Here is a 25,684-nt window from a genome sequence, read left to right on the forward strand (position 1 = left end):
GGTGTATAATTAGCTGCTCTCCTTGCACACCATCCCACTGAGCTGATCCAGGACTGGCACAGCCCCAGCACCTGGGAACGCTCCCCCACACCTCAGCACCGGCACTGCTTGGGAACAGCCAGACCCATCCCAATTCCAAAATAAACTTTCCCTGCATCCACTGGAAAGAAGGAAAGAACTAAGAGCTGGGTTTGTGCCCTAATTAGAGAAAAGCCCCCCCAAAAAGCTGCTGCAGCCTCAGCCAGTCCTCCTGGATCCTACAGAGCATCATCAAAATCTCCAAACAGAACATCAAAATCTCCAAAATATTCCAGAAGTTCTCCAGTCTGTTGCCAGCCGAGGTTAAGTAGCCACAGCAGCAGCCCAGGATTCTAGGAAGCTGTAGGGAGGGGAGGCAGAAGAATCTTCAAGCCCATTCAAACCAAATGACAAAGACTCCTCACATGTGAATGTAAAACATTTAATTTAAAAATGTTGACACTACAATATATAAAATAGCTATTATAAATGCACATAGTGTATTCTATAGCTGCCAGGTTTACGTTTTTAGGAAACTGTAAGTTACACTGTGGTTAAGACTTGTAGTTTCACCCTCTGAAGGAAGTCCACATTTGATCACAGTGATGCATGGTCAGACTAACAGCCCCAATTGTTAAACACTTGGATCAAGTCATAACCAGTTTTATTGCAAAAGGACCCTGTACACATTTATATCAATTCTAGTACCTTACAAGTTTATCTACCCAACAAGTCATTAACATACAGAAACATGCATGAGAAGCAAGAAAGAACACCCATCCCTTCTGCATATTAGCAACTTGTCACTCCCGAGCCCGAGGCTCAACATCACTGAGGTTTATGTGAACAGTCACTTTTAGCATTCATCCTGAGTGAAAGATGGAATGACTTAAGTACAAATGCAACATATTATAAACAATTTCTTACAAAAAAAGTCACAAATTAAAACCAAAGTATTTTACAGAATTAACTACAAAACACCATAAAAACAGCCTTCACTTAAGCCCTCTCTCCCCGTATCCTGCGAGCCAACTGGATATCTTTGGGCATGATGGTGACTCTCTTGGCATGGATGGCACACAGGTTTGTGTCTTCAAACAGACCCACCAGATATGCCTCGCTGGCCTCCTGTTTCAAGAGCACAAGAAGAAATGTTGTTAGAAACGCTCAGCGCAGCTCCCCCAGCGCCGCGGCCCAGCCGGCCCTCAGCAGTACCTGCAGCGCACCGATGGCTGCACTCTGGAACCTCAAATCTGTTTTGAAATCTTGGGCGATTTCCCTGACCAGCCGCTGGAAGGGCAGCTTGCGGATCAGCAGCTCCGTGGATTTCTGATAACGACGGATCTCACGGAGCGCGACGGTTCCCGGCCTGCATGGAAGAGGGAGGAGGGGGCGGTGAAGCGGGGCAGGGGCTGCGGCAGCCAGGGCCGAGCCGAGGGCCTTACCTGTAGCGGTGAGGCTTCTTGACGCCGCCGGTAGAGGGGGCGCTTTTCCGGGCCGCCTTCGTGGCCAGCTGCTTGCGCGGCGCCTTCCCCCCAGTGGACTTGCGGGCGGTCTGCTTTGTACGGGCCATTTTTTCCTCACTTACCTACAGAGACAGGCACGCGTGACACGGGGCCCAGCTCTCCCCGTCACCCCCAAGCGCGACGAAACACCAGCCAATCCCCTCAAGCTCCAAGTGCCCCCCTCCCCCGCCGCGGGCAGGCGGCCAGCGGCCTCCCCCGGGACGGGAAGGAGGAGTCACGGTTACCCCACCGCCCCCGCCTCGCGGCCCAGCCGCTCCCTTCCCCGGGGGAAGCGGACTGAGTCACGCCGCCTCCTCCTTCCTCCTGGGCCGCCCCGGGGTGGGGGGGGGAGGGGGGGGGAGGCGCAATGGAGGGGGATGGGAACCGGCCGTGACTCAGGGCACGTAGGCAAGGCCCGGCCTGTCCGTCGCGCTCCAGGAGGACGCAAGGCCGCGAACGGCCACACAGCACCGCCGCCCGCTTCGGGACGCACCCGCTGTCCGGTACTTACCGGTAGGAAGAGAAGGAAGCGCCGGTGTCGGTAGCGCTGCGCGCCGAAGCCTCTGCGCTGTAGTACTACCTCGAGCCGCTCCTCAGCCGCCGCGCCGCTCACTGCGCCCTCCCCGCCGCGGGGACACGCATTTTATAGTGGAGGTGCGCGCGCGCCGCGGTGACGTCACAATGCCTGCAAGCAACGCGCCGCGCTATTGGCCGGGACCTCCGCCGGCGCCGTCGCGTCACCACACACAAAGGCCGTGCTCCGGTTCCCCGGCGCTGATTGGGCGCGCGGCCGAGCGCTGATTGGTTGTTAAAGTAGGCTTCCGATTGGGTGTTGAGAGGGCAGAAGGAGCCAATCGGTGGCGGGTGGGCGCTCTGCGCGCTGATTGGACGAAACGGGGCAGGGTTTGGATCCTACCCTTTGTTGCGAAGCTCCACAATGGGAAGTCAATAGGAGCGGGGCGAGCGGCGCCGGCGCCGCGGGATTCCCCGGGCACCCCCGGCCGGCCCCGGCCGCCCCCGCCGCGGAGCGCCGGCCCCGGCCTGCCGAGCGGAGGCGGCCGGCGGGGGCTGCGAGAGGCGAGGGCCGGGCCGCGGGGCCCCCCCCGCCTCCGCCCCCTCTCCCCCGGGAGCCGCCGGTGTGCGGCCGCTCGCCACCCGCCCTCGGGGGTGTCCGTGGGGGCGAGGGGAGGCCCTCGCAAGGGAAGGGCGGGGGGAGTCTGGCGGCGCCTCCGGCATTTCTTGCCTGGATTTATCATTCCAGGTGGCAAGGAAGGGTTGTGACGGGACTTGGATTCGCAGTGGGCAGCGGGGCTGGGATGTGAGTGCCCCGAGTCAGAGCCTGACCTTTGGCCCTGGGAAGGGAGCATTCAGGAGTTGGGGCTCAGTCCCGCTGCGCTGCCATTCCCCAAATTACTCTGACTCTGTGGGTCACCTTCATCCCCAAAGCGAATCACAAAGTTTCATTGCAAGTAGAAATCCAGAATCCATGCTCCCTGTTGGTACCATCTTAGCTTTTAGCTCCCTAAGATAAATAACAATTCAGTAAAAAAAACTTGTCTTTTGGGGGAAACTGCTTCCTTAAGTTATACCTTGATTTATATCACTATTTTACTGTGTTTGCACTGACTGTGGAGGCAGGTCGCTGCACCCAAGGGGAGGCTCCCAGGATCAAGAAGAACAGGTCCCAAATGCCCTGCAGTTGTAGCACGTAGGATATGCAGGGAACACAAACAGACGCTCCCAAAGGCGTCCGTGAGCTTCCCAAAGCGGAGTGCAGCTGGAATCGCTCTCTGCATGAGGCTCTGCATCCTCAGCTCTGGGTCAGTGCTGGCCTGGTGGGAAGAGCCAGGATGGAGCTTGGCGTGTTGGGAACATGTCGGGAGAGTGTTCTGCTCCTCCGTCCGCTCGGCCACTCCAGCAAACGTGGCACCGTGGTGTGACAGGGCCGTCAGGCCGGGGCTGCCCAAGGGACGTCGTCTCCCCTGCATCTCCCCTGCCTCTGGTCCTCATTTTCAGGTTAATTTTCTCTCTTCTAAAGGAAAATGTTAATTATTTATCAGAGGCAAAAAGCTGTGTATCCACGGAGTGGCTTGGGAGGTGTAAGTAAACATTCACTGCGTTGGTTTGGAAGATGGAAAGGGAAGAATTCCCTTTGCGTTCTGAGTTGTTCATGCTTTGGGAAAATAAAATTAGGAACCGGTTCTGGTGGTAACAGCGTTTAATGCATTTAATTTGTTAGAGAGCTCGCTGCACTGCCACTAATGCCGGGAGACCAGGTGAAACTTTGTTACCAGGAGCTCAGAGGCTCCTCAATTATTTCCTTCTCCATGTTTTCCCAGCAATGGCTATTTGCACTTCTCGTTTTAGAGATACTTTAGATTTTTTTGGTCTCTGAAACCCTGGAGAAAAGCCAGGTGTCCTCTGGGGTGGAGCAGGGTGAGGGACAGGTGTACACACAGAAAGCGAGGAGAGCAAACCAGCACACGTTAGCAAAGGTGGGAGTAAATTCACCCTGGGCACATCACCTGGAGAGTCCTCAGGGTTCCCCCATCGCTTGGCAGGGCAGGTGTCGAGGTGTGAAACAAAAGACAACAGGAAGAGGAAACAGCGTCAGCACCAGGTTGTAGAGTAAACATCAGCCACGAGGGATTGGAGCCTGTGGCATCCAAATCCCCTTGGACAAAGGGCAGGTCGGTGGTGTTTTCAGTGTGATTCCTCAATAATTGAGTGGGTTTTCCAGCAGGTTCATGGCTGACAGTGGCTCTGGGTTGGGTGTACAGGTGTGTGTGGAGATATTCCCTGAAACACCTGCACACACATTGACTAAGGAAAAGCCCTGCTTGACCAGGAGCTGCATAATTACAGTGCTCCAGACTCCCAGGGAGGGTGGTTAGATGAATAAGAAGGTATTGATATCCTGTGACTTATTCCTGCATATGCTTAGAAATAAGCTGCTAAATCACCTCAGGACAAGCGTGCCTGCAGTAGATACTAAATCAATGTAAATAGGAATTCTAAAAGTGATTTCCCTCCCCAAACCAGCTGCAGAGACCAGGCCTGAAGTTTATTATTAACGTTGCTCACCCTGCGTGCGCTGGCAGAGGTAAGAAAGGTGTTTGCCTGATAAATCCCGTGTACCCTTTCCCACACCGCTGGAGATCCCAGCGCCAGGAGCGGTTCTGTGCGGAGCCCCAGAGATCAAAGTCCTATTAAAAGAAACTCGTTATCATTTCCTCCCTTGGGAGAGAAGTTAATTGGCAGAGGAAGTGCTCCACATGGGAATTCGGCCGATTCCTTGGACACGGCTCCTTCGGGGGGGGGGTTCTCCTAGGGCAGGACGGGGAGCCCGTGCTCCGATGTCCCAGCAGCCAGGTGCCACTGGTGTCACCTGCTCCGAGGTAGGTTTTCCACGCGCTCGCTAGGCCTTCCTCCTCCTCCTCCTCCTCCTCCTCCTCCTCCTCCTCGGGCCGCAGTGCTATTCCCGGGCACTTCCTGCACAGCGTTGTCCCGTGGGTGGGGAGGGCCGTGGAGCGGTGAGCGATGCCAGCACTAAAATAACCCACTGGCCGCGCTCCCGCGTCCACGCTCAGCCCCTGACGCAGAGGAAGAGGGGAGGAGGAAGGAAGTGAGGCCGCCTGACACAAATAACTCCCCTCACCGGCCCCCTGGACCGGCCTCCCCCGCTCCCGTCCCAGGCTGCCTGGAAGGGCTGGGCCGAGCGGGCTGTGCCGCCCCCGGCGCCGGTGTCCCCCCGGGGTCGGGGTCCCCTCAGGGCTCGGTTGTCCCCCCGGGGGCTCAGTGCAACCCTGCGGCTCGCTCCTCACCCCCAGGGTTTCGGTGTCCCTCCAGGGGCTCGGTTCCCCCCGGGGGTCGGTGCCGTCCCTGGGCTCGGGGCTCCCCGGGCCCCAATCCCGCCCCACCACCGGGGGGCGCCGCGGCGCACCGCCCCACCGCCCCGCGCACTACACCTCCCGTCGCGCCCCGCGCGGCAGGAAGCGCGGAAGCCGCGCCGCCGCGGGGCGCCTCTGGGAGTTGTAGTCCCGCCGGCCGGAAGCCGCCGCCCGCCGCGTCCCGGGCTGGCGGGCGGCGCGCGCGCGGCGGGACTACAAGTCCCACCCCGCCCCGCGCGCCACCGGGGCGGCAATGGCGGTGGCGGCGCCTGCGCGCGGCGCCCTCCGTGCGGACCGCGCAGAGTGAATAATAAAGGTCTCCTCGGCGGCGGCGGCGGCGGAAGGCGGGAGGCATGTCCAAGGGCCCGGTGGCGGGTGGCCCCGCCGCGGCCGGGCCGGCGAGCGCCGCCAGCGCGCTGCAAGCGCAGCCCGAGAAGCCGCAGCACTACACGTACGTAGAGCCGGGAGCTTCCCCGCCGCCGCCCGCCCGCCCGCGCGCCAACACGCGCCTGACGTCAGCGTGCGGCGCGCGCGGGGGCGCGCGGGGGGACGCGCGGGCACCGGCTGGAACCGGCCTCGGCCGGCGCGGGCCGGGGGGGGCGGGGGGAAAGGGAGGGGCGGGGGATGAGCGACCCCCCCCCCCCCGCAGCCCCCGTGATGCACCGGGGCCGCCGCGCCTCCCCCGGAGGGTGAGGGGACCCCCGGACTCGCGGGTGACACCCTCGGCCCCTCACTCCCCGGTCCCTCCCCCTCGGGTGACACCCCCGCCTGGGGTGGGGGGTCCATCCCCCGGGATGTGAGGGCACCCCCGAGCGACACCCCCGATCCGTTCCCCGGGGGGTGAGGGGACCCGCGAGTGACACCCCTGGCCCCTCCCCCGTGGTGTTGGTGGACCGCGGGGCCCTCTGGTGACACCCCCGCCTGGGGTGGGGGGTCCATCTCCCGGGATGTGAGGGCACCCCCGAGTGACACCCCCGATCCCTCCCCCGGGATGTGACGGGACCCCTGGACTGGACTCTCGAGTGACACCCCGCCCGAGGCTGGGGTCTGTCCCACGGGATGTGAGGGCACTCCTGGATCCCCAGCTCTGACCCCTGCCCAGGCTGGGGGTCTGCTCCCCCGGGTGTCACCTGTGGGGTGGTGGTGCTTTGGGGGGTTGAGGTTTTGGTGAGCTGCCCCCCAGGGCTGTCACCGCTGTGCTCCATCCCCTGAAGGGTCCTGGGGGTTCCTCGGCACCTGTAGAGGGAAGGGTGAGGTGACAGGAGGTCCCCAGGGTTGCAGCCTCAGTGGTTGGTGGTGGAGGGTTCAAGCAGGTCCCTTTCAGGGCAGGTGTCTTTGGGAACGACACACGCGTGTGGAATATCTCCCTTGGAAGCGTTACACCAAAATCCCGATGAGCGTTTGCCCCATTCCTTCTTTTCCTCACACGCCGCGGGTGCGATGGGGCTGTGTGGGGCGCACCGTTGGTGTGCGTCACCTCCATTACTGGAGACACTCCCTCAGGGAACACTTGTTGCTGGAATGTGTCTTTCCTAACCAAAGTATACCACTTCACTGCCTTGTCCCAAGGAAGCACAACCTGTCGGAGCTGTGTGAAGTTGGCCTGTGATGAGCTGTTGGAGTTGGAGGTTGTGGTGATGATATTCCCATTGCCTTGTGCAATAGGGATAATGGATTGGGAGCGAGCATTATCTTTGTGAGGTGGGCTGGCGATGGATGGGCATGGCTGGAAATAGGTCATGTGTTCCCTGTCCTTAAAAGAGAAAAGTTTGGGACTGTTCCTCATGAACAAAATATGTGTGCTGAACCGTTTGCCCTTATCATTTTAGGGTGTTGTCCTACAAATACCCTAGAAATACCCGTATCTCTCTGGCTTGTGTCGATGCCCCCACCCAAAGTAAGACGTGTGCTCTGTGTGCTTTTAATTTCCATTTTCATAAAGTTGGTGGTGGACTTCCCTGCATCCATACTGTGATACCTGGAATAAAAAGAGCTTTGAGGAATTCACAGGCATGGTTCTATACAACCTGTGTGCCTGCTGCTGGGATCACAGGCTGCCTGCCACCCCTTTCCTTCAGGTTGTTTGGAATACTGTGGCAGAGTGAGGGCTTCCAGGTTTTACTGTCATCGTGAAGATCCTGTCATGATCTTTAGGGAACTGTCAAGCCACAGTCTTGTAGGTTGCGTAGTTTCTGGTGCGGTCTACAAGTTTGACAGTTTTATGGGGGAAGTGGGCATGGAAGAGTCTACTGGGAATGTTGCTGTAGGGAAAAAGAGGGAAGAGGAGCTGCCCGTAGAGGTGGAGTTCACTTTCTCCAGTGATGGAGAAAGAATCAGTCAAAAGCGAGAAGGAAAAAAAGGAGATGAGGTTGAGAAAGTGTGAGGACACTGGATGGAGGAAGATGAAGGTGATAACTTGGCTAAGCATGACCATGGAAACAAGGATGTCAAGTATTAAGAAAAATAGAGGAAGAAAGACTTCAAGAAGCAGGAGGAGATTGGGAAAAAGGAGGGAAATGGGACAGCATGGAGCAAAGCTGGTGGTGCAATTAGCTTCTTTACAGAGAGGCAAAACTTGTGTTTTGAAGATGGATGCTAAAAATACTTCAGTGAAAACAGTTGCAGAGGAGCTGAATAACCATAAGTGAAAGATGGGTTTGGGGGCTGGTGAGTGCTGACAGCGGGATGCGAGCCATCCTTCGGAAGTCTAGGATGTGTACACTGGGTCACATCAGACTGTAAACCTCCTCCTGATAACATATGGGAAATTATTTGGTGGTCGCTCATGTGAACAAGTTGTATGTTGTCAAAATGTAAATATTTTCTTCCTTTTTTTTCCCCCTTAAATACAGTTTGTTTCCATAAAATGACACAAAGGTTACAAGTTGTAAACTCAAGTAAGCTTAATTATCTGCATACTTTGCTGTTCCCTGGGGACAGGCAATCTGGTGCTGGGGATCTCTTGGAAAGTTTTGATTGTATTTGTAAGGAAATGTTCCAATTTCTGTATTAGTGTGGATTTCTAAATTCTTGGTGTTACTTGCGTGAGATTTTTTAGATACTTTAGACCTCAGTTCTTCTGTCAGGAAGCCTTTATATTTAATTTAGATGTTCAGCAAAAGAAAATGTGGGAAAAAATAAAGCTGGTGATGCTCTCTCACACCTTTTTCGCTGTTTGTTAGCAGAAGAGGCCAAACTTCTATGATTTGTGTCCTTTGGTAGTAGTTGTAGCGTGCAGCTGGATATTCCTGGAGACAAGTCACTGGTAGATGCCAAACTTTGCTGTTTAATTATGGATGGCGTGCTCCTTGTCTGGGGATCTGGTATTCCATTTGTAGAACCCAAGTGAGTAACAAAATACTCCGTGGCTGCTGCCGTGTTCTCCCCGGGTGGCTGGATTAGATGTTGTTCCTGCATGGGGCTGCTTTCTGTGATCCTGCAGCTCCCGTAGCGGGATGAGACCAGCGTATTCCCGGGAACAAAGGGGTGAGACAGGCTCGTTCCTGGAGGCTGCGATCAGCTTGGGACGATGTGCTCTGCGGGGGCTGGATGGGAAGTGGATTTGGTTTGGGGTAGGCTCTGTCAAACCTCAGCTGAGGGTTGGCTTTGCAGCGTTTCTCGACTCTGTCTAGCACGTTATTTCTGCAGGTACCTCTGCCTTTAATGTGTATCTACGCATGTGGGTAGAGCTTGAGTTGGAAGAAACTGAAAGCAAGTGCTCAGTCACTGGAGCTGTAGGTACGGAGTGCTCTGGGGTAGGTTTGTTTTGGTACAGTTCGTCCGTTCAGCTGCTGCCGGCGTGGTTGGTCTCAGTCAGACTCGATGCTTTAATTGTGAATTGTAAAGATTGTTTCCACTGCTTGGGCGTTTATTGATCTGGCAGAATTTAGATAAGTAAAAGTGGAGCAGCCCTCTGTTCACTGTGCATTCACCTGAAAGTCAGTTTAATAACTCTGCAGGAAAGCAAACGTTCAGGTGGAGATAAATTAACCCATTTAATAAAAAAAACAAAGAGTCCCTTCAGTCTGCTGCATTCAGAGTACACACGCTCAGAAGTGGCCTGGAAAATACTCTGATTTAGGTGATAAACTCTTCGGGACACAGATTCGTTGTGCATAACCCAAGTCATTGCTACTCAAGACATTTGTCTTGAGTGTGCCCATCTTAAATACAAGCAGCACTCTTGGAAGTGACCCTCAGGATTCCGTGTCCCGACCGGCTGTACCCTCACTTGAGTTCTGGGTGAGATGCCTGGGAGCACATCCTGTCCTCTTTTGCAGTGCATCAAGATAAGCTTTGTGATTATGCAGCATAAAAGGCAGAAAACTTGTCTTTCCTTTTGCACAAGGAGAGGAATTGTGGGAAATTCCTGAAGGATTAGTACCCTGTAAGTTGAGCTGGAGCTGCATCTCTATGGCTGGTTGGGCTGTCCTGTAGTGACTGCTGGCTTGTGCTCACCCAAGCTTTGTCTTGCAACCATTCTGTTGCCATTTAGGCATGGAAGGACCAGAGGAATCAAATGAAGGACATTGTAAATGGGAATGAAATGGAGCTAGTGCAATACTTCGGCTGTAACTGAAATCAGAGACATTCTTGTGTCTGCACTGGGCCTTGTCAGGTGGTTTCTTGGCCTTAAATAGGAACTCAGATTAGGACAGTGATGGAAATACGGGTGAAGAAGAAGTAAAATTACCAAGACCATAGGTGTGCTTATTTGAAGTCTTATTTATCTCAAAATCTTACGTGTGAATTCTTACTCAAAACCAACATCACTCAAAAACTCACCTCGGAGCATTCATGGTAGCAGAGAGTAATCCTTATCTTCTTATCAGTGGATGGTGTCTTACCACTAGCAGAGCAAACATGACATGCCTGGTCTCAAAGGTGCAGACTGAGAGTCTGTGGGAAGAAAACCAAAAACCAGATGTGTAGCTAGCAATTTTTCAGGATTGCTGTTTGCTCTTCCAGGGCCCATAACATTTGCCTGCACAGTCTGTTAGATTATACATTTGATGTGTTTGAGTTAGGTGGTCTTCACACCCTTCTGGATGAGTTGAGGCTTTGGATATTGTTTTTAGAAACCTTTTGTGTTCTTTTTAAGCCATCAGGACTCTTAAAATAACAAACTGCTGCCCTAATTCTGCTTTGGTTTTACTGGTGATAACTCTTAGATCAATAAGTTGATATGGACTTATACAAAAAGTAGGAACTAGGCCTATTGTTTAAACAAAATAAACCCACCCTCAACAAAACAAAGAAAAAAAAAAGCCCAAATAACCCAGAAAACAAAAACAACAAAAAGAAACCCAGGTGGTTTTAGGTTTCAGATTTGGTAGTACCTTTGGAGAAAGCACAGAAGATGTATAATATATTATATTATTATTGTATTGTGTACAATGTAAGGGAATACCCTTAGGAAAGCACAGAGTGAGTCAATACTTCTAAACCTGGGACTTACCAGTGGTCTATTACATCATTACCTGTAAATGTCATCTTATCAGGGAAGTATAAGCTGGTTGTTATTATTATTGCTGGTTTTTGAGTCTGTGTGAACTTCACTGAATGCATGTCCACTGCCAGCTGTTATTAGGAAGTGTGAATAGTTACAGGAAGTTGGAAATATAAAGTGCTGGAGTGTGAACAGGAAGAGCTGCCTTCACAGTATGCTCTCACCACCGAACACATGTGATGAAAAGGACATTTCAGATTTTATGGTTCTTCAAAGGCCAAGTGCTGAAAAGCTGCAGCTTGAGAGAGGGGCTGGCGAGGGGTGTTTGTGCCCAATCTGTGCCCTAAATGTGTCAGTGCAAAAAGGGGTTTTTCCCTGTTGTTGAAGTGGGGCTGGACCTGTGGTTTGCTTGCTGCATTTCCACTTCTTCACTACTTCTGGATATCAGTCTGACAGGGAATTCACATATGGATAACTGCTCTAGAGGTGTCATATCAATATTTTGCAGAGTAAAAAGCTTTGTGTACTGCTGTGACGTTTTCAGAATTAGTTTTGGTCTGGCAAGGTTTGGTGTTCCAAAAATCCAAAACTCTGTGGAAGAGGAGAGGGGTTCAATGGTGCAGAATTGTTCTAATGTGGAAGATGTTTTTTTAATTTTTAATGTAATGAAATGTATTATGTTGATGGTTATATGTTGCTTACATTAGCACATAGGATAGTTTTTTGTGGCATGGGAGGCAAAATTGAAGTTAATCATTGTTTTAGAAAATCTAGGACCTGGTGATTCTGTGGGTCCCTTCTGGTTCCATTTATTCTGTGATCCTGAGAACCTCAGAGCTCAGTGTTTCCCATTATACCAGTTTTTCTCATTTTGTAAGTTTATGTATTGTCTGTGTTTTTTATATTGCCTGGCTTTATTTTAAGGAAAATTCTGTTGGAATTTAACATTTTATTGTCTTCAGATCTATTCTTCTTCCAGAATAAGGTTTTACGAACTTCGAGGAGCAGCTGAAACACTCAGCCTTTTTCTTCCAAGGGGTCTGACCAGTGTCCTTGGGAAAACCTTCCCGCAGTGCGTTCCAGCATCCCTGCCTGGCTGCTTGCTGGATGTCTCTGCCCCTGTGACAGTGTGGCAGGAGGGAATGTGTCAGGACATCAGTTAATCACACTTACTGTGTGGCATATTAGCATGAGCTGTCGCTGGGGACTGTGTTAATGCACCCGGCTGAGCCTGGGCAGGGGCACGGCCCTTCTGTGGTCCTTGTTAAAGGAGCTGTAATTTCCAAGAGAGGAGCAAAATAAAGAGGCAATACTGTCTTTAATTGCTGTGTTGAAGCTCGTGAGAACCTGCTTGTCAGACATGAGGAGCCACGTTCACTTTCAGAGGATGCTGAGGAGAGGTTTTGTTCCTTTCATTAACTTTCTGCGTTTAAAAAGCAGCACAAATAGGCTGAAAGAGATGGTGAGAAGTTATCTGGTCCCTTTGCTTAAGAGTCGCCTACATCAGTTCAGCTAAGATTTTTTTTTTTGGTCTAATTGTCATTGATTTTTAATACTGTGTCAGTTTCTTCTTTAAACTGGGTTTTGATGGAATTGTGAATTATAAGAGGGAGTAAATCACAGCAGCTTCTATCTTATAAAGAATTTATGTACTCTATAAACTTTCTGTAATGTTCAGCACATCACTTGCAAATCAGGTACAGAGCTGTTGCTGAAAGCTGTGTGTGCACAGAGCCAGCCAGCAATTCCCCCCCAGTGTCCTAAATTAATGGGTGGTCACGTGTCAGCAGGCTGTGGAGCAAGTGCTGTTTCTTAGCTACCTTCTTTCCCTCTAATTTATTGAGAGAGAGTTTGTCTTTTATATCAGGGCATCAAAAATACGGAGCCTCAGCAGAAGGATGCATAGGGAGGCTAAAGGCTTGTACCTTTCCAAACTCCTCCTAGTGCTGACAGCCAATTTAGATGCTTGTGATGATTTTCTCAGCAATCTCTTTTCTTGTGTATTTTGATCAGTGCTTGATGCAGTTAATACCAGCTTGACATTTGAAATATCAGTTGGAATGAATGTTCCCTTGAAATGAATACCAACAATTCCTTCTCTCCTTAGCTCTGGTGCAGGCTGGCTTCTGACTCACAGACCCTCATCCTGCTGTAGTGTTCATTCAAGTTTAGGAGGTGATTGTTACAACAAGGAAAGCTCTAGGTCTTACTTGAAAGAGATATTTTAAGCAATTTTAAATGCTAAAGTGCAGTGATGGCAATAAAAGAGCCAGATCACTGAAATGCTCAATACTGGCCTGATTCTTATCTCTTGTTAGAACTCAGAGACATTTAATTGAATTAAGATGTCAGAACAGTGGTAGAAAAGAAACTTGCACTGAATTTGTGGTCAGACAAGAAAAGTCTCATACCATCTCTGACTATCTGTTGGTCAAAATGGCAAATCCATTTCAGTGAGCATATACTGCCTTCCTTAGACTGATGGCACTGTTAAGTGAAGCTAAGAAATTAAGGTGGGATGGCTTTTTATCACTATATGCCTAGAATTTGTTTTGATTAATATGCAGTCATTGCCATATGGAAAGGGAATTAGTTTTTTGAAACTATTCTGGATGAACTTGGAACTAGAATTTGGGGGTTGGTACTGGATGATCTCTAAGGTCGTTTTCAACTCAGGCCATTCTATGATTTTAAAATTCAAAAATTTAATTCAAGAAAAAGAATTAAAGTCAGTATTATTTGTTATCCTTTGTCTTCAGAATGTCACCACAGCTCAAAAAGAAGCTGTCAGTCCACACCCAGTGTGCTCAGAGGTGATTTTTTTTCTCCTCTAAAGTTTTCAATAGACCGTGAGTTTTCATTGATGGCACTTGACTGCTACTGTCATAGCAGAAATACAAACAGCAGATGCCTGAGGACAACTGTGCAGCTTTACAGCAACAAAAAAAAATATTGTTTGCACATTTAAAATATCATGAGAGTGCCACCAGATTTATCCATGTATTGATTAGTCAAAGTGGGAAGGGGGAAGTGAGAAGTTGTGGCATAGCCTGGGGTTTGCCTGCTTTCCCCTTGGAGGAGAGCTGGTGTTAACCTGCAGTGGTGCTTCTTTGGACACCAGAGTGTGCAGGACTTTTATTCAGACATGTGCCTGCCTTGTGGAGTGTTGAAAGAGTCCACTGGGCCACAGCAGGCACAGATGAAGTCTGATTTGAGTGCTGAGCGGAAAAGAAAATCGATTGAATGGTTGACATTGATTCTTCAAAATCTACCAGTAAAGGTTGGCTTTTATCTTTGTGCTGGCACATGTGTTATGGATGCAGGTTCATGCTTGTTAGATAATCACCGTGTTTTGTTTCAAACTCACAGCAGAAAATGTCTGTTCACAAATGAAAGCCTTTCCAAAGAGGCTGCTGCAAATCTGGTTGGTGTTTAACCTGAGAAGAAGCAGATGCTGTTTCATTTCCAATGTAGATTGGGCTGGGTGAGAGCGCTATAGACCTGTCATGTCACGTGGAGCTTTGGTTGTCTGGTTTTGGTCCTGTGTAAATACAGCCTTTCAAACAGCTCATGTTCTGTCTTAAAAGTGTTCTAAGTGTGGGGCTGCAGTTGATCTATGAGCTGTCTGTTAAATCAGGAGGGTCTTGGCATGGCCAGGAGAGGGAAGGCTACTGTGCTGTGTTTCCAAAGCACCTCTCATGAGACACGATGTTGAGGCTTAGCTGGCTAAAAATGCTCAACATTTGCATGCTAACAATCTGCAGCTGAAAGCCTGAGCTGTGGAATGGCTTGTATGGAAATAATATTTTTCTGAATTGGCCATTATGAATTCTTGCATGTGGGATGTTTTGTTTTAGGGAACTAGCAGAGTGAGTAACACAAGTTTTCAAACAGCCCAGCCCTGTTCCCAGCCTTCCCTGGTGTTTCTACAGTTGTAAGCCCTGGGTAGGCTTTGTTAGTGCTTGAATCGGTGGTGAGAGAAGTACAGTGTGGAAAAAAAGCTTTACTGGAAACTGGAACTGTAATTTTTACAGCACAGGACATCAGGGTGTTATTCAGACTTTTATTTGTTGTACCAAACCTGGTGTGTGTTAACCTTCCTTGGGCTCTACCTTTCTGAGGCTACGAATGCTAACACTGAGATAAAGAGGTATTGTCTACCCCATCCATAAGAGATGGGATAATATAAGTTAATATGTGAGTTAATATAAGAGAGAAAATTTATCTGCCTATAAGCTGAATAAATGACCATAATAGATAAGCTTGGGAATGGATGTTTTTGTGATGTAATTAGCAGTAAAATATTTAACTGCTCATATTTAAGCTTATGTTGATATATTGTGCTGACAGCTAAAGCAGGTACAGACCATCAGCAGTGTGCAGCTGTCTGGATGCAGTGAGCTCCAGTGTTTTCCCTGCAACAGGCTCAACTCACGTTCCTGAAAAATAATTATTTCCATATGATCCTGTTTTCATAGACTCAGCACTTACACAGGTGTCATAGGGAAGGATTAATGACAACTAAATGGTTTGTGGAGCAAAAACCAACCCAGAGAGGGCTGAGGGTTGTCTCCATTGGGGTGATCCATGTTTGAAAACAGAGAAATGTGCTTTAGGCACAGTTTACATAAACTAGTGGTGTCAAATTGCAAATATGTCATTTAAACTTGGAAAAATAGGCTGTGTGTTTAAAACATTGCATGAACTGCCTAAATATTGAGTTAATTTTGAGGTCATGTCTAGTACATATTCATGGCCAAGTAATTTGGGGAAAGAAGGAGAACTAACTCAAGGAAATGTAAATGTAAGCTCAAGGCTTTATGCAGAATTCTGGATCTTGGTGAATGGCTTTTAAGGAAATGCCTCTGAAGTGTAGTGCCATTAAGTGTTTGCCTTTGCCAGTGCTTGGGTTGTTTTAATTAAAAAGGTGAAAGCTCTGTGTAAACAAACACTTGCGTTTGAAACGGATTTTATTGGTATGACTTGGTTATATACATTTCATGGTCTGCTGACGCAACAAGTGCCTGCTTTTTAAAGACAGCACACTGCCAAAAAATGACTCAAATTGCTTTATTTGTCAGGTTTTGAGTGACAACTCGAGGGGTGCCAAGCAAAGGGATGCACAGCTCCCAGGAAGTCTGAGCAAGCACCTCTTCCCCGACACCCACAGACAGGAACACAGTTGTGACTCGAGCAGCTCATGTCTTGGCTGCTCACAAATGTGAGAAATGTGCATTTTATTGAGTGAACTCCAGGTTGAAAGCCTTGATTTTTGTTCCTCATCAGGACAGTGTTGGTGAGCCTCTTAGCTGCAGCATGGCATTTCTCTCCAAACAAAGCCATTTTCGCTATAACTGTGGAAACCAAACAATGTTTTGCCTGAAGCTGGTGTAAGTCTGTCTTCCTATGATGGGCTGGCACTACACAGTAGTGCTTCTCTGTTTTCCCTTAGTTTTTCAGTGTAGCCAAGGCACAACTGTTTTCCTGATGTTTTCCTTTTAATTGAAAAACATCCTGATTGTTTCTGATAGTTGCCAACACGTGTTATTTTTAGCCTGAACTTTTGCAGTCACTCAGTTATCTGTGAAGTATTGGTAGTACATAATTCATTCGTCGCGGCTGAAATGAATTCGCTGTGTTCTTGTCCAGCCTGTGATCTCCTTTGAAATCCAGAAATGGAGCTCCAGTAGGGATCAGGTTACTGTTGAATATGATTATTGATTATATGATTATATGATTATATGATTATATGATTTTGGTGTGTTATCCCCAGTTTTCTGTAATCTAGCAGTTTGTAGTTTACCTTCTGCGGTACGCGCTCTGCGTTTCCATTTATTTGGAAGCATCCAGCTCAACTTTGCTTGCTAAATCATTCAGATGCCTCGAAAAAGGAAGATTTGAGTGCTGCCTACCTATTTCTGCAACAAAAACTGGGGGAGCCATGGTTATGGATGTGAGCAGTTGTCATTTTGACCACTGAGGTACACAGTGAGTTATATGAAGTCTTAAAACAAAAAAGCTCCACAACCAAACAAACCCAACTCCATGCATCTGTAATAAGTCTCTCCAACTCTCACTTTCTTTATTTGCCCTTAGACTGACGTTATTGTCAAGCTCTAATGGAGGAGGGGAAATCTAACAGCTTTAAAATCACACACTGCTGTCTGCTGTGTGACCTTTTTCCAGTTGATGGTTCAATTTATTTAGGTGATAAAGAAAACACTGAGGCATGTGAAGTCTATCTTCTTGACAGATGTGAGCTTACTGAAACTTTTTCCTCATCCTTTTCTCCTTCCCCACATTCACGGTCAGCCTTTTGTTTTTATAAAGTGATCCATATATTTTTCTTTGAGATTTAAATGCTTTCTAATCTTTTCAAGGTTTACAGAAGTGCACCTGGCTGCTGAGGGTATGGAAAGGCAGATGGACTGATGGTTGTGGAGATGTCCTGAGAGAGATGTTTGCCTTTTGTGCCAAGTGGTGCATGGTGTGTGCAAAAAGCTTGGTGTGTGAAGTGTGAGGGCTTGGCCAGGTCTATGAGGTTATTTTTCTAAATACTGTTAAATGTGGAAAAAGGGGAAATAGCCAATATTGGTGAGCCACAGTAGCTGAGAGACCTCATCTAGTGGGTGAGCATCCCTGAAAGAGGTTGGAAATAGATGATCTTTAATGTCCCTTTCAACCCAAAACATGCCCTAACATGGATTTCTGGTAGAACTTGATCAGAATTTTCCCTAAAATTATGATTAAAGCTTTCAGGATTGCTGCTAAAATTGTTTGTTATTGTTTCACATTCAACATTGATTCATATGAGGCTCTGTTTCAATATTAAATTACATCTGCCGGTCAGTAAAAAAATATTTATTGAAACAGACTTGTCTTGACTTCTGCTCGTACTGGAAGGACACTAAGTTTACAACATTGCAGCGTTGTAAACCAGGCTGCTGGTGGTCTGCAGCTGCTGGTTCAGGGATTTGCTCCACTTGAACAAGGAACTACAACTCCCATGAAGTCAGATTGTTTCCCATCTTCCCTCCCAAATTCCAAGAAATCTTGGGAGTTGAAGGTTCTGTTCCCTGTCAGGAAGCTTTGGATTGAAATGCCAGCATTTTCTAAGACATTGTGTGAGTGCTGGTATCAAACTCTCTGAATTATTTTGGAACAATCCTATTCTCTGACTCTGTTTTTTCCCTGCCTATTCTGAAACACCTCCCTTGCCCCAAGAGCAAAAACTCCTGAGCAATGTCAGAGCTGCATATCATGGGTTTTCTCTATCAGTAATATGTTAAATGAAAGGTGCATTAGTAGGATTTTTATTGAGTATCCTGTTGGAATAAGTAGATTCTGTCATGCACCACTGACTCATTTCAATTGGAATACCACAGTTCAGTAAAAGAAAATAATTGAGTCATGGGTTTCTTACTTAAAGTGTGTCTGATATCATCTTTTGCAATATAATTCTATGAGGGTGAAATGAATTTAGAGAGCTGATTTAATATGGACAGCTCTTTTCCTCTTGTGTTGGGGCAGCTCTTTGAGCTTAAGAAGAAAATAGCAGTTTTGAAAATAATTTCCAAAAGATAAGCATTATTGAATTAGAAATATCAATATCTATAGTTAGATATTTTCTCCTGGGTTTTGCAGTGCTGTCTACTGAGCAGACAGTCTGTTGGATAAGCACAGCCTGGTTTGCTTCAGATAATTTTATCTGTGTTAGCTCAAACCACTAATTTAAATTTTTAAGTGAAGCTGGTGGGATATATATACATATATATATATATATACATATATATACACACACATATATACACACATATATATATGCATATATATATATATATATTTTTTTTTTTTTTTTTCCCCCTAACCTGAATTAGGAACACTTTCTCCATCCTGCTGTCTGGACAGATCAGTGCCACTCAGAGCTTCCAGAGAAGGAAAGCTGATGAGCAGCTGCAAGCAGTGACCTCTCAGTCAGACTGCATTTTTCAGGAAGGATGTGAACTAGGACCACCTGAGACTTTACAGAGAGGTCCATGGCCTCATGCAGTCCTGTCTGAAACAGCAGGACGTGATTGATATAAAAATGCCAGCAAATGTCCCCAGCATTCCCATGTACTTTTGTGCCAGTGAAATGGCATTTTTGCCAGTGTGATACTTTGAGAGAAGACAGACACTACTAAAATAAATGGTAATGGCAGAAGAGCATTTTCTTCCTGATATCTGAAATCTTATCAGAAACGTAAGACTTGGTTTGAAGAAAAAAAACAGAGCAAAACAGAAAAAAAAACTCCAGACCAAAACCCAAGATAAAACACCCAGCCTAAAAATTAATTTGTAGATTTGTTGTTAGATTTGCCTCTGTGGGCTCTTTTGTACAGTGGCTGAGAATCTCTGTACAGCCGTGAACTAGTAATTTCTAATATTAATGCTAATAATAAAGTGAAGTGCCCACAGCAGGCTGGACTTTACAGAAATGACCCAGGCCTGGGCTGTCTCCTCTGGGTTGGTTTGTTGTGACCTGGGAGCAGCTGCAGGGACGGAGCCCCAGTGACAGTGGCTGTGCCCTGAGTGAGGACCTGGTGTAAAAGCTGCTCGTAGTTTACACTGGTGTGACACCAGACAAGCAGTGCTGCTACAACCTCTCAGCACAGGCCTTTCCTGAGGTGCCACAGCACAGTTTCAGGGGTGTAAACACACGCCCACCCATGTGTGGAATGTAGATGGTGGCGGTGTTAGATCTCACTACTGCCCTACATTTGCAGACCGTGTCCTAGTCTGGATTAGCCAGACAATTATCTGATGGCTTTCTCCCTGGTGTCATTCTGCTGCAGGAGGTTCAGGTCCTGTTTGTGAGCCTCTCTTTGGGCCCAAGAGGAATTTTGGCAGAAAGGGGGTTGACCTGGAAGAGCAAGAAGGGCTGCAAAGGAGAGGAGCTTGTCTTGGGACCTATGTAAAGATTTCAAACAGTGCAAGGGGTGTTGGAAGCAAAGCAGAGCCTGGCTTTGCATCACAGAAGTCACAAGAGTTTGGAGGAATTGGTTTTAATCTTTTCATTTCCTTGCTCCTTGATATTGTTTCTCTCCCCAGTCTTCCTGATCCCACTGTTACAAAGCCAAGACTGTCTTGGCATCAGTGTGCATCTTCCAGTGATTTCTGGGAGCTTTGGGTTAAGGCTTTTATGAGGAATTTGGAGCTCAGCTGTGCACTACCAGCACATTTTCCTGAATTGAGCTCACTCCACTGCATGTGTGACTTGGGTCAAGTTTGACAGGAAGCTGCAGCCCTGGAAGCAGGATGGATGCAGGAATTCTCTCATACCGAGCTGCTTGAGCACACCAATGTGAACCAGAACAGCTGCAGAAAAATGAGAGATCTCTGCACCAGCAGGCAAGGAGGGGACCAGGACATGGCTGCAATTGTGGAGAATAAAAATGAAACTTCTGGATTAGAATTTCTTCTTGGGTTCTCTCTTTGTTTGCTTTTTTCCCCTCCTTCTTTCTAGGTTTGAATTTTTTTTCTTCTTCCCCCACTCCACTCATCTTTTTCCCTGCAGCTCCCAGAGCAGGTTCCTGTTCCGTTCCTCCAGGGCAGAGGGGGAACTCCTGCAATTCCAAGCTGCAGAGGTAAACACTTGCTGCCCTGCCCTGGAGAGTCGAGCTGCTGCTGGCAATTAAAGACAGTGAGCAGCTCCCCACTAATATAAATTATTGCAGAATAATCACTGCCCCTTCCCTCATCCCAGAGGAAGTGGAATTTCAGCAAAGTAACATTGGGGTTTTTCTAATGCTTTGCTGCTCCTGTTGGTCTCTGGGAGTTCCTCAAACTACAAGAACCTCTCCTCTTGTCTTCCTAGGGAAAAAAACTTTCATTTCCAGTAGCCTCCATCCTGTTTGACAGCAAGTTCAGCTCAGCCTGGGGACTTTGATCTGCATTGTTCTGGCCAGTCTTGTCCTATTTGTTTAGAATTGCATTTGTCTTTGTTTACTAGGGCTCATAAATGATAACATTTCCTCCAGGAATCTGGGTGTTGCTGTTGATGTTAATGTTGTATCAGAAGACAGTGCTATGTGCTTTCCACTTTTTAAAAATTACATGGGTATGAAGATACAACATCTACTCACTTTTTTTTTTTTTTAACCAAATAAATATGGAGGTAGCTCCAATATAAAATAGGGGTAATAATTCTTCTGCCCCTCATGTGAGGGCTGTAGAGTTTCCTGAGAGGAGTTGAGAAATGCAGGTTATCGTTGCTGGATTTCCTCTTCCTGTACAGACACAGCGTTTGGCTGACATGCTGTGAAATGTGTACCAGTTTTCAACATATTTTCAGCTTCGAGGGTCATTCCAAAATTCCTTTTTTCAGCTGTTCAGGAAAAAAAAAAATTAGAGAGACCATTGACACCAGAAGGATCTGTCATGACAGTGTTCTCTGCGTTTTGTTTAGAGCCTTTGCAAAGAGGTTCCTGAAATATTAATGGCTTTCTGCTTTGTGAGACATCACATTGCGGTGGTGCAGGCTCTGTATCCTCTCTGTGTTCCCAAAACACATGTGGTTTACATGCCTTTTATTTATTTTAATACAAAGTGGCTGGTTGAGTGGTCTGTGTTCTCCCAGAGGAGCCAAAACTCACTTCATGGATCAAGAAAATAAAGGGCTGTAAGGCAATTTACCATTCAGGCTATTGTGGAAGAGGGTGATTTAAAACACTGTAGTGGCTTGGAAAAAAGGAAAACCCAAAGCAGTGATTGAAAGGCTTGAAATGACTGAGTTAATGTGACAACTCTCCTTTCCTCTGTTGGGTCTGTTGCAGAGGTGACTGTGCACAGTTAATGTCTGTGGAGCTCACTGGTACCTGTTTGCAGGACTTGCTTTGAAATTAAGAGTGAGACATTGTTTATTTAATAGAGAGCATTAAAGGATGACTTTCTGATGAAGCAAGGTAGGTGTTAAACACTTTTCAGGTGAACCATTTACTTATGTAATTATCTCTCATTTACATTTATTATAATGTTTCTCCAGGGAGTTTAGCCAATCATGAAATGCAATTAATTTTCAAATACTCTTCAGCAGCAATTGAGACACTAGAGACCGAAATCCCTAGTCACTGTGTACATTTTAAACTTCCCTGCTAAAGGGGAGCAGCTACAGCTCAGCTGACTGTGGAGTTACTAAATTCTGGGATTTTTAAGTGTTTCATTTGGGCCTATCACAAATCTGGAGTGCTGGGCTTGATACCAAGGTTGTGTAAGCCTGGTATCTCCCCTTAGTTTCCGGACCATTGAGGAGGTTGAGGATGCTGTTCTTGAACTTAAGCCTGGCGCTGGGTGAGGATGGAGGAGTTAAAATGCTCTTGGTTTCTGTCTGGGATTCTGATTGCTGTGTGATACTGGCTGGGGCTCGTAGCCAGCTGCATTGCAGTTTGTCCATGTGTAAAATGGGAGTAACACAAACCTCGTGTCTCTGAGGTGTCCGTGGAGCTGTGTGAGTGGAATCGACTAGTTGGTGATTGTATTGTCTGTGGACAGCATCGTCCTGCTTAAGGTTACTTAATTCGCTTTCTAACCAAAATGTTGTAGCAGTCATTTTTGTTCCAAGTCTTCCTAGTGTGCTGATAAGATAAAATAATCTGTGGCATTCCACCTTCTACAGCTACTTGGTCCAACAACTTAGAAGGCTTTTCAAGAATGGATGAATTTACCGCAGCTTTTCAGCTTCCAGATGAATTGCTGGTGTGGCTGAAGTAGGGATCTCCATTTGAATGGAGCTGGAATTGGGAAAAGGAGCAAAGTGATGTTGTTAGCCCTCACCTACGCCAAGCAGACCTGTTTCTGCAGCTGGCTCTGGTTTTTCTGCTGTTAAGCCTTGGGCCCCAGTGCAGATACTGTTCCAGCCACTCTGGATTGCAGGGGACAGATGGGCTTGGGTAGAGAAGGGCTTACAGCCGGCTGCAGAGGCTTCCAGCCCCGGGCGTTCGTAGATCCCAAGCAGTGGAACCTGCAAATCTCACGTATTTAGAGGCTGAAGAAGAGAAGAGCTTTTATCCTTTCATGCTTGCAAAATCCAGTGTAGGAAAGCTCTTGCCACTGATACTCCCTCTTCACAGCAAACAAATAAAACCACTTCACTTGAATCTGCATTTTCCTGAGGCTTTCTCCTCCGCCGGGGTAAGGAGGAAAGGAGGCTTTATTTACAGATGTTGCTTTCAGAATGAGCCTAGCATTGTGATATTATCTGTAAACACATCTTTGGGCATCAGACATCTTTCCATTTGTTTAGAAGCAGGAGATAAAGACTGTCTGACATGGGAATGAATGTTAGACAAATTCCTACACTCCTTTTTGTTGCCTCGGAGTACACGCGCAGTTTAAAATGAGTCCGAATCTGCTGTTATATCACCCTGTTGCTTCCAGCAGAATACTCGCATTTTTATTTTGACCTACAAATCTTGGTCCTCACTACTTACACTGACCTCTAAACATAAGAGACCAGAATGCTCTGGGTTTTCTGCCTTTTTCCTGGGTGTGTCTCCAAGACCGAACCTGCTGGGATTCGGGTCTGAGCTGTGGGAGCTGTTTGGATGTTCCCTGTAAATACAGGGCAGCCCGTGGGTTTCAGCAGTGTGGATTTTGTAAGCACCTACACACAGATCACAGTCAGATCATTATGTTGATCTAAACCATTTTGTAATCCTCTACAATCTGGGTTTAGAGACTGTTATTAGTGTCACAAATAAAAGCTTGTGACTTCTTTAGTTCTCAGGATAAAAGAAGCCATGTACTTTAAGGGAATTACATATTAAAATTAAAGCAACATAAACATGTGGGAGTTTGAGGATAGTTATCTCACTTTTCAAGACTGAGCCCTGAATTCATATGATTGCAAGAGAGAAATTGATTAATTTTTATTTCGTAATTGACCATGTACTGACAAAGCAGAGCTAAACCTGGAGGACGAGGCATGAAATAGTCTTTTAAAAATCTTTCTTTCTCAGTAACTTGAAGCTTTAAATGTGGCTCAAAGAAGTGTATTTTATTTGGGGGTTTTTTCTGTTGTTTTTTTTTAAAAACATATAGGAAGGAAACCCCTTTTTGCCCAGATAGGTCACAGATATAGAAATGGATAGAAAGGTACTTAAGACTTCTATTTTCTCACAGACTCTTTCCTAAGCTCATGAAAAGCCTCTTCAAAACGATCCCGACAGAAAGTGATTTCAGCTCTCGTTACATTCCTGTGTGTAATGGATATCTTGCCATTACAAACACCAGCAGCTCCCAGCCTCCATCCTGGGAGGGGAAGCAGGGAGGGTGTGGAAGGACAGCAGACGTCTCTGTGATGGACGCAGCTCGGGGCTCTGCAGGGTGACTGGATCTTGCCCCTGCCCAGCATCCCGGTGCTCACGTCCCGGTTCCCGCAGGTACCTGAAGGAGTTCCGCACGGAGCAGTGCCCTCTCTTCGTGCAGCACAAGTGCACTCAGCACCGGCCCTACACCTGCTTCCACTGGCACTTTGTCAACCAGCGCCGGCGCAGGTCCATCCGCCGCCGCGACGGGACCTTCAACTACAGCCCTGACATTTACTGCACCAAGTATGACGAGACCACGGGAATCTGCCCAGAAGGAGATGAGTAAGTAGAGGCTGCACCCTGCTTTTCAGGCATTAGGCTTTTGGGATGAGGCCAGGTGATGATTCCAGCCAGTTCTTGTAGAGATGAGGCAAGTCAGCAGTAAAGCAGCTTTGTCACATACGTAACGTGAGACCAGATGTAAAATCTGGAATAGCAGCCCGTGTGCTCCAGGCCTGCTGCAGAGACAATACTGAGGGTGACTTAATGAGAGTTCAGCTCTTGGGAACTCACTGGCTTTGCAAGCCTGGGCATCTTCAGCAAAGCTGAGGTGGGAAAAACAGCTCGGTGACAAATGAGTTCAGAAACACTCTGTTCTCTAAGTCCCTGACTCTCAGCTCTTGCTCACTAGCAGGGTAGCTTAGTTTTTCACAGACTGAAGAAAGATGAGGAACTTTGTCCTCCAGTCTGCCCCCTGAGTTTCTGTCCCAGCTTTTTAACTCATGTAAGTTTATTTTGTCTTTCTGAACTTTTAAGAAGCCAGTAGAGAACTAAGAGGTACCCAGAATAAGGCAGCATGAGGAAGAGTTTGGGTTTTTTGGGTGTTCTCTCCCCATGACTGCAGTAGGTTAACAGGGGCAAAACCGCAAGTCTTTCTGCTGTGCGTGTGGCAGACCCCAGCAACTAAGGGGTTAATATAACTTTAGCCACGTGACAGATATGGGATAAATAGTGTAGCCAAACTGTGGTCAAATATGGACAGTGTTTTATAGAGAGATGCTGCAAAAAGATAGAATTTCAGTTCCCTTTTGTGGTGCCAGTATAAACATAGAAAAATGCTATTTATTGGCAAAACTTTCTTGTTTTTTGTTTTTTTCAACTCAATTAAGTAAAGTTTTTGTGACTACAGCAGAATGGAATAGTCCCTCAGGCCTAAGGCTTCAGTTTCAATACTTTTCTTCCTTGTTAGAAGAGATCTGGAAGGAACTGGAAATGGGATGTTTGTGGGCTTTGGCTTCAAGAGCACTGGTTGATACCTGGCTCAAACTCAGTGAATGAAAGCCGTTGTCATCTAGGAACCTTTGCTCATTTGTATTTTTAGCTTAATGCTGCAATATCTAAATTTTGTCCATTCCATCTTGTTATATTTCTGTTTTATTTCTCAGTGTAGATCGTTTGGGAAACAAAACACAAGTTAAAATGGTAGGTTTGTAATTCTCTTTTCTTGTCCAGTGTCCTTGCTCTTTACCAAATCCC

The 25,684-nt window shown here is 47.4% G+C and overlaps 2 protein-coding genes across 9 annotated transcripts in view; one reads left to right on the forward strand and one right to left on the reverse strand.

Annotated features, from left to right (window-relative positions):
• Positions 1–444: 444 nt before the first annotated feature.
• Positions 445–2,180, reverse strand: LOC125335606 (histone H3.3A). The gene is made up of 4 exons (XM_048323339.1): positions 2,035–2,180; positions 1,464–1,606; positions 1,234–1,387; positions 445–1,146 (listed from the first exon to the last, which is right to left on the reverse strand). Exons 2-4 carry the CDS (start codon positions 1,589–1,591, stop codon positions 1,018–1,020), a joined length of 411 nt encoding a protein of 136 aa, XP_048179296.1. The 5' UTR covers positions 1,592–1,606; positions 2,035–2,180; the 3' UTR covers positions 445–1,017.
• A 3,528-nt stretch (positions 2,181–5,708) lies between these two features.
• Positions 5,709–25,684, forward strand: part of UNK (unk zinc finger) — a 45,876-nt gene continuing 25,900 nt past the window's right edge. For 3 of the 8 annotated variants that reach the window (XM_048323330.1, XM_048323335.1, XM_048323336.1), the window contains exons 1-2: positions 5,713–5,864; positions 24,281–24,490. In XM_048323330.1, the coding sequence (XP_048179287.1) occupies positions 5,767–5,864; positions 24,281–24,490 (308 nt within the window). In that variant the 5' untranslated portion in view covers positions 5,713–5,766. Of the gene's footprint in view, positions 5,865–6,064; positions 6,103–24,280; positions 24,491–25,684 lie in introns of those variants that run through there. The other 5 variants (XM_048323337.1, XM_048323333.1, XM_048323334.1 and 2 more) reach the window with 5 other exon arrangements.

The sequence above is a fragment of the Corvus hawaiiensis genome, chromosome 19 (genome assembly GCF_020740725.1).
Source record: "Corvus hawaiiensis isolate bCorHaw1 chromosome 19, bCorHaw1.pri.cur, whole genome shotgun sequence".
Lineage (NCBI taxonomy): Eukaryota > Metazoa > Chordata > Aves > Passeriformes > Corvidae > Corvus > Corvus hawaiiensis.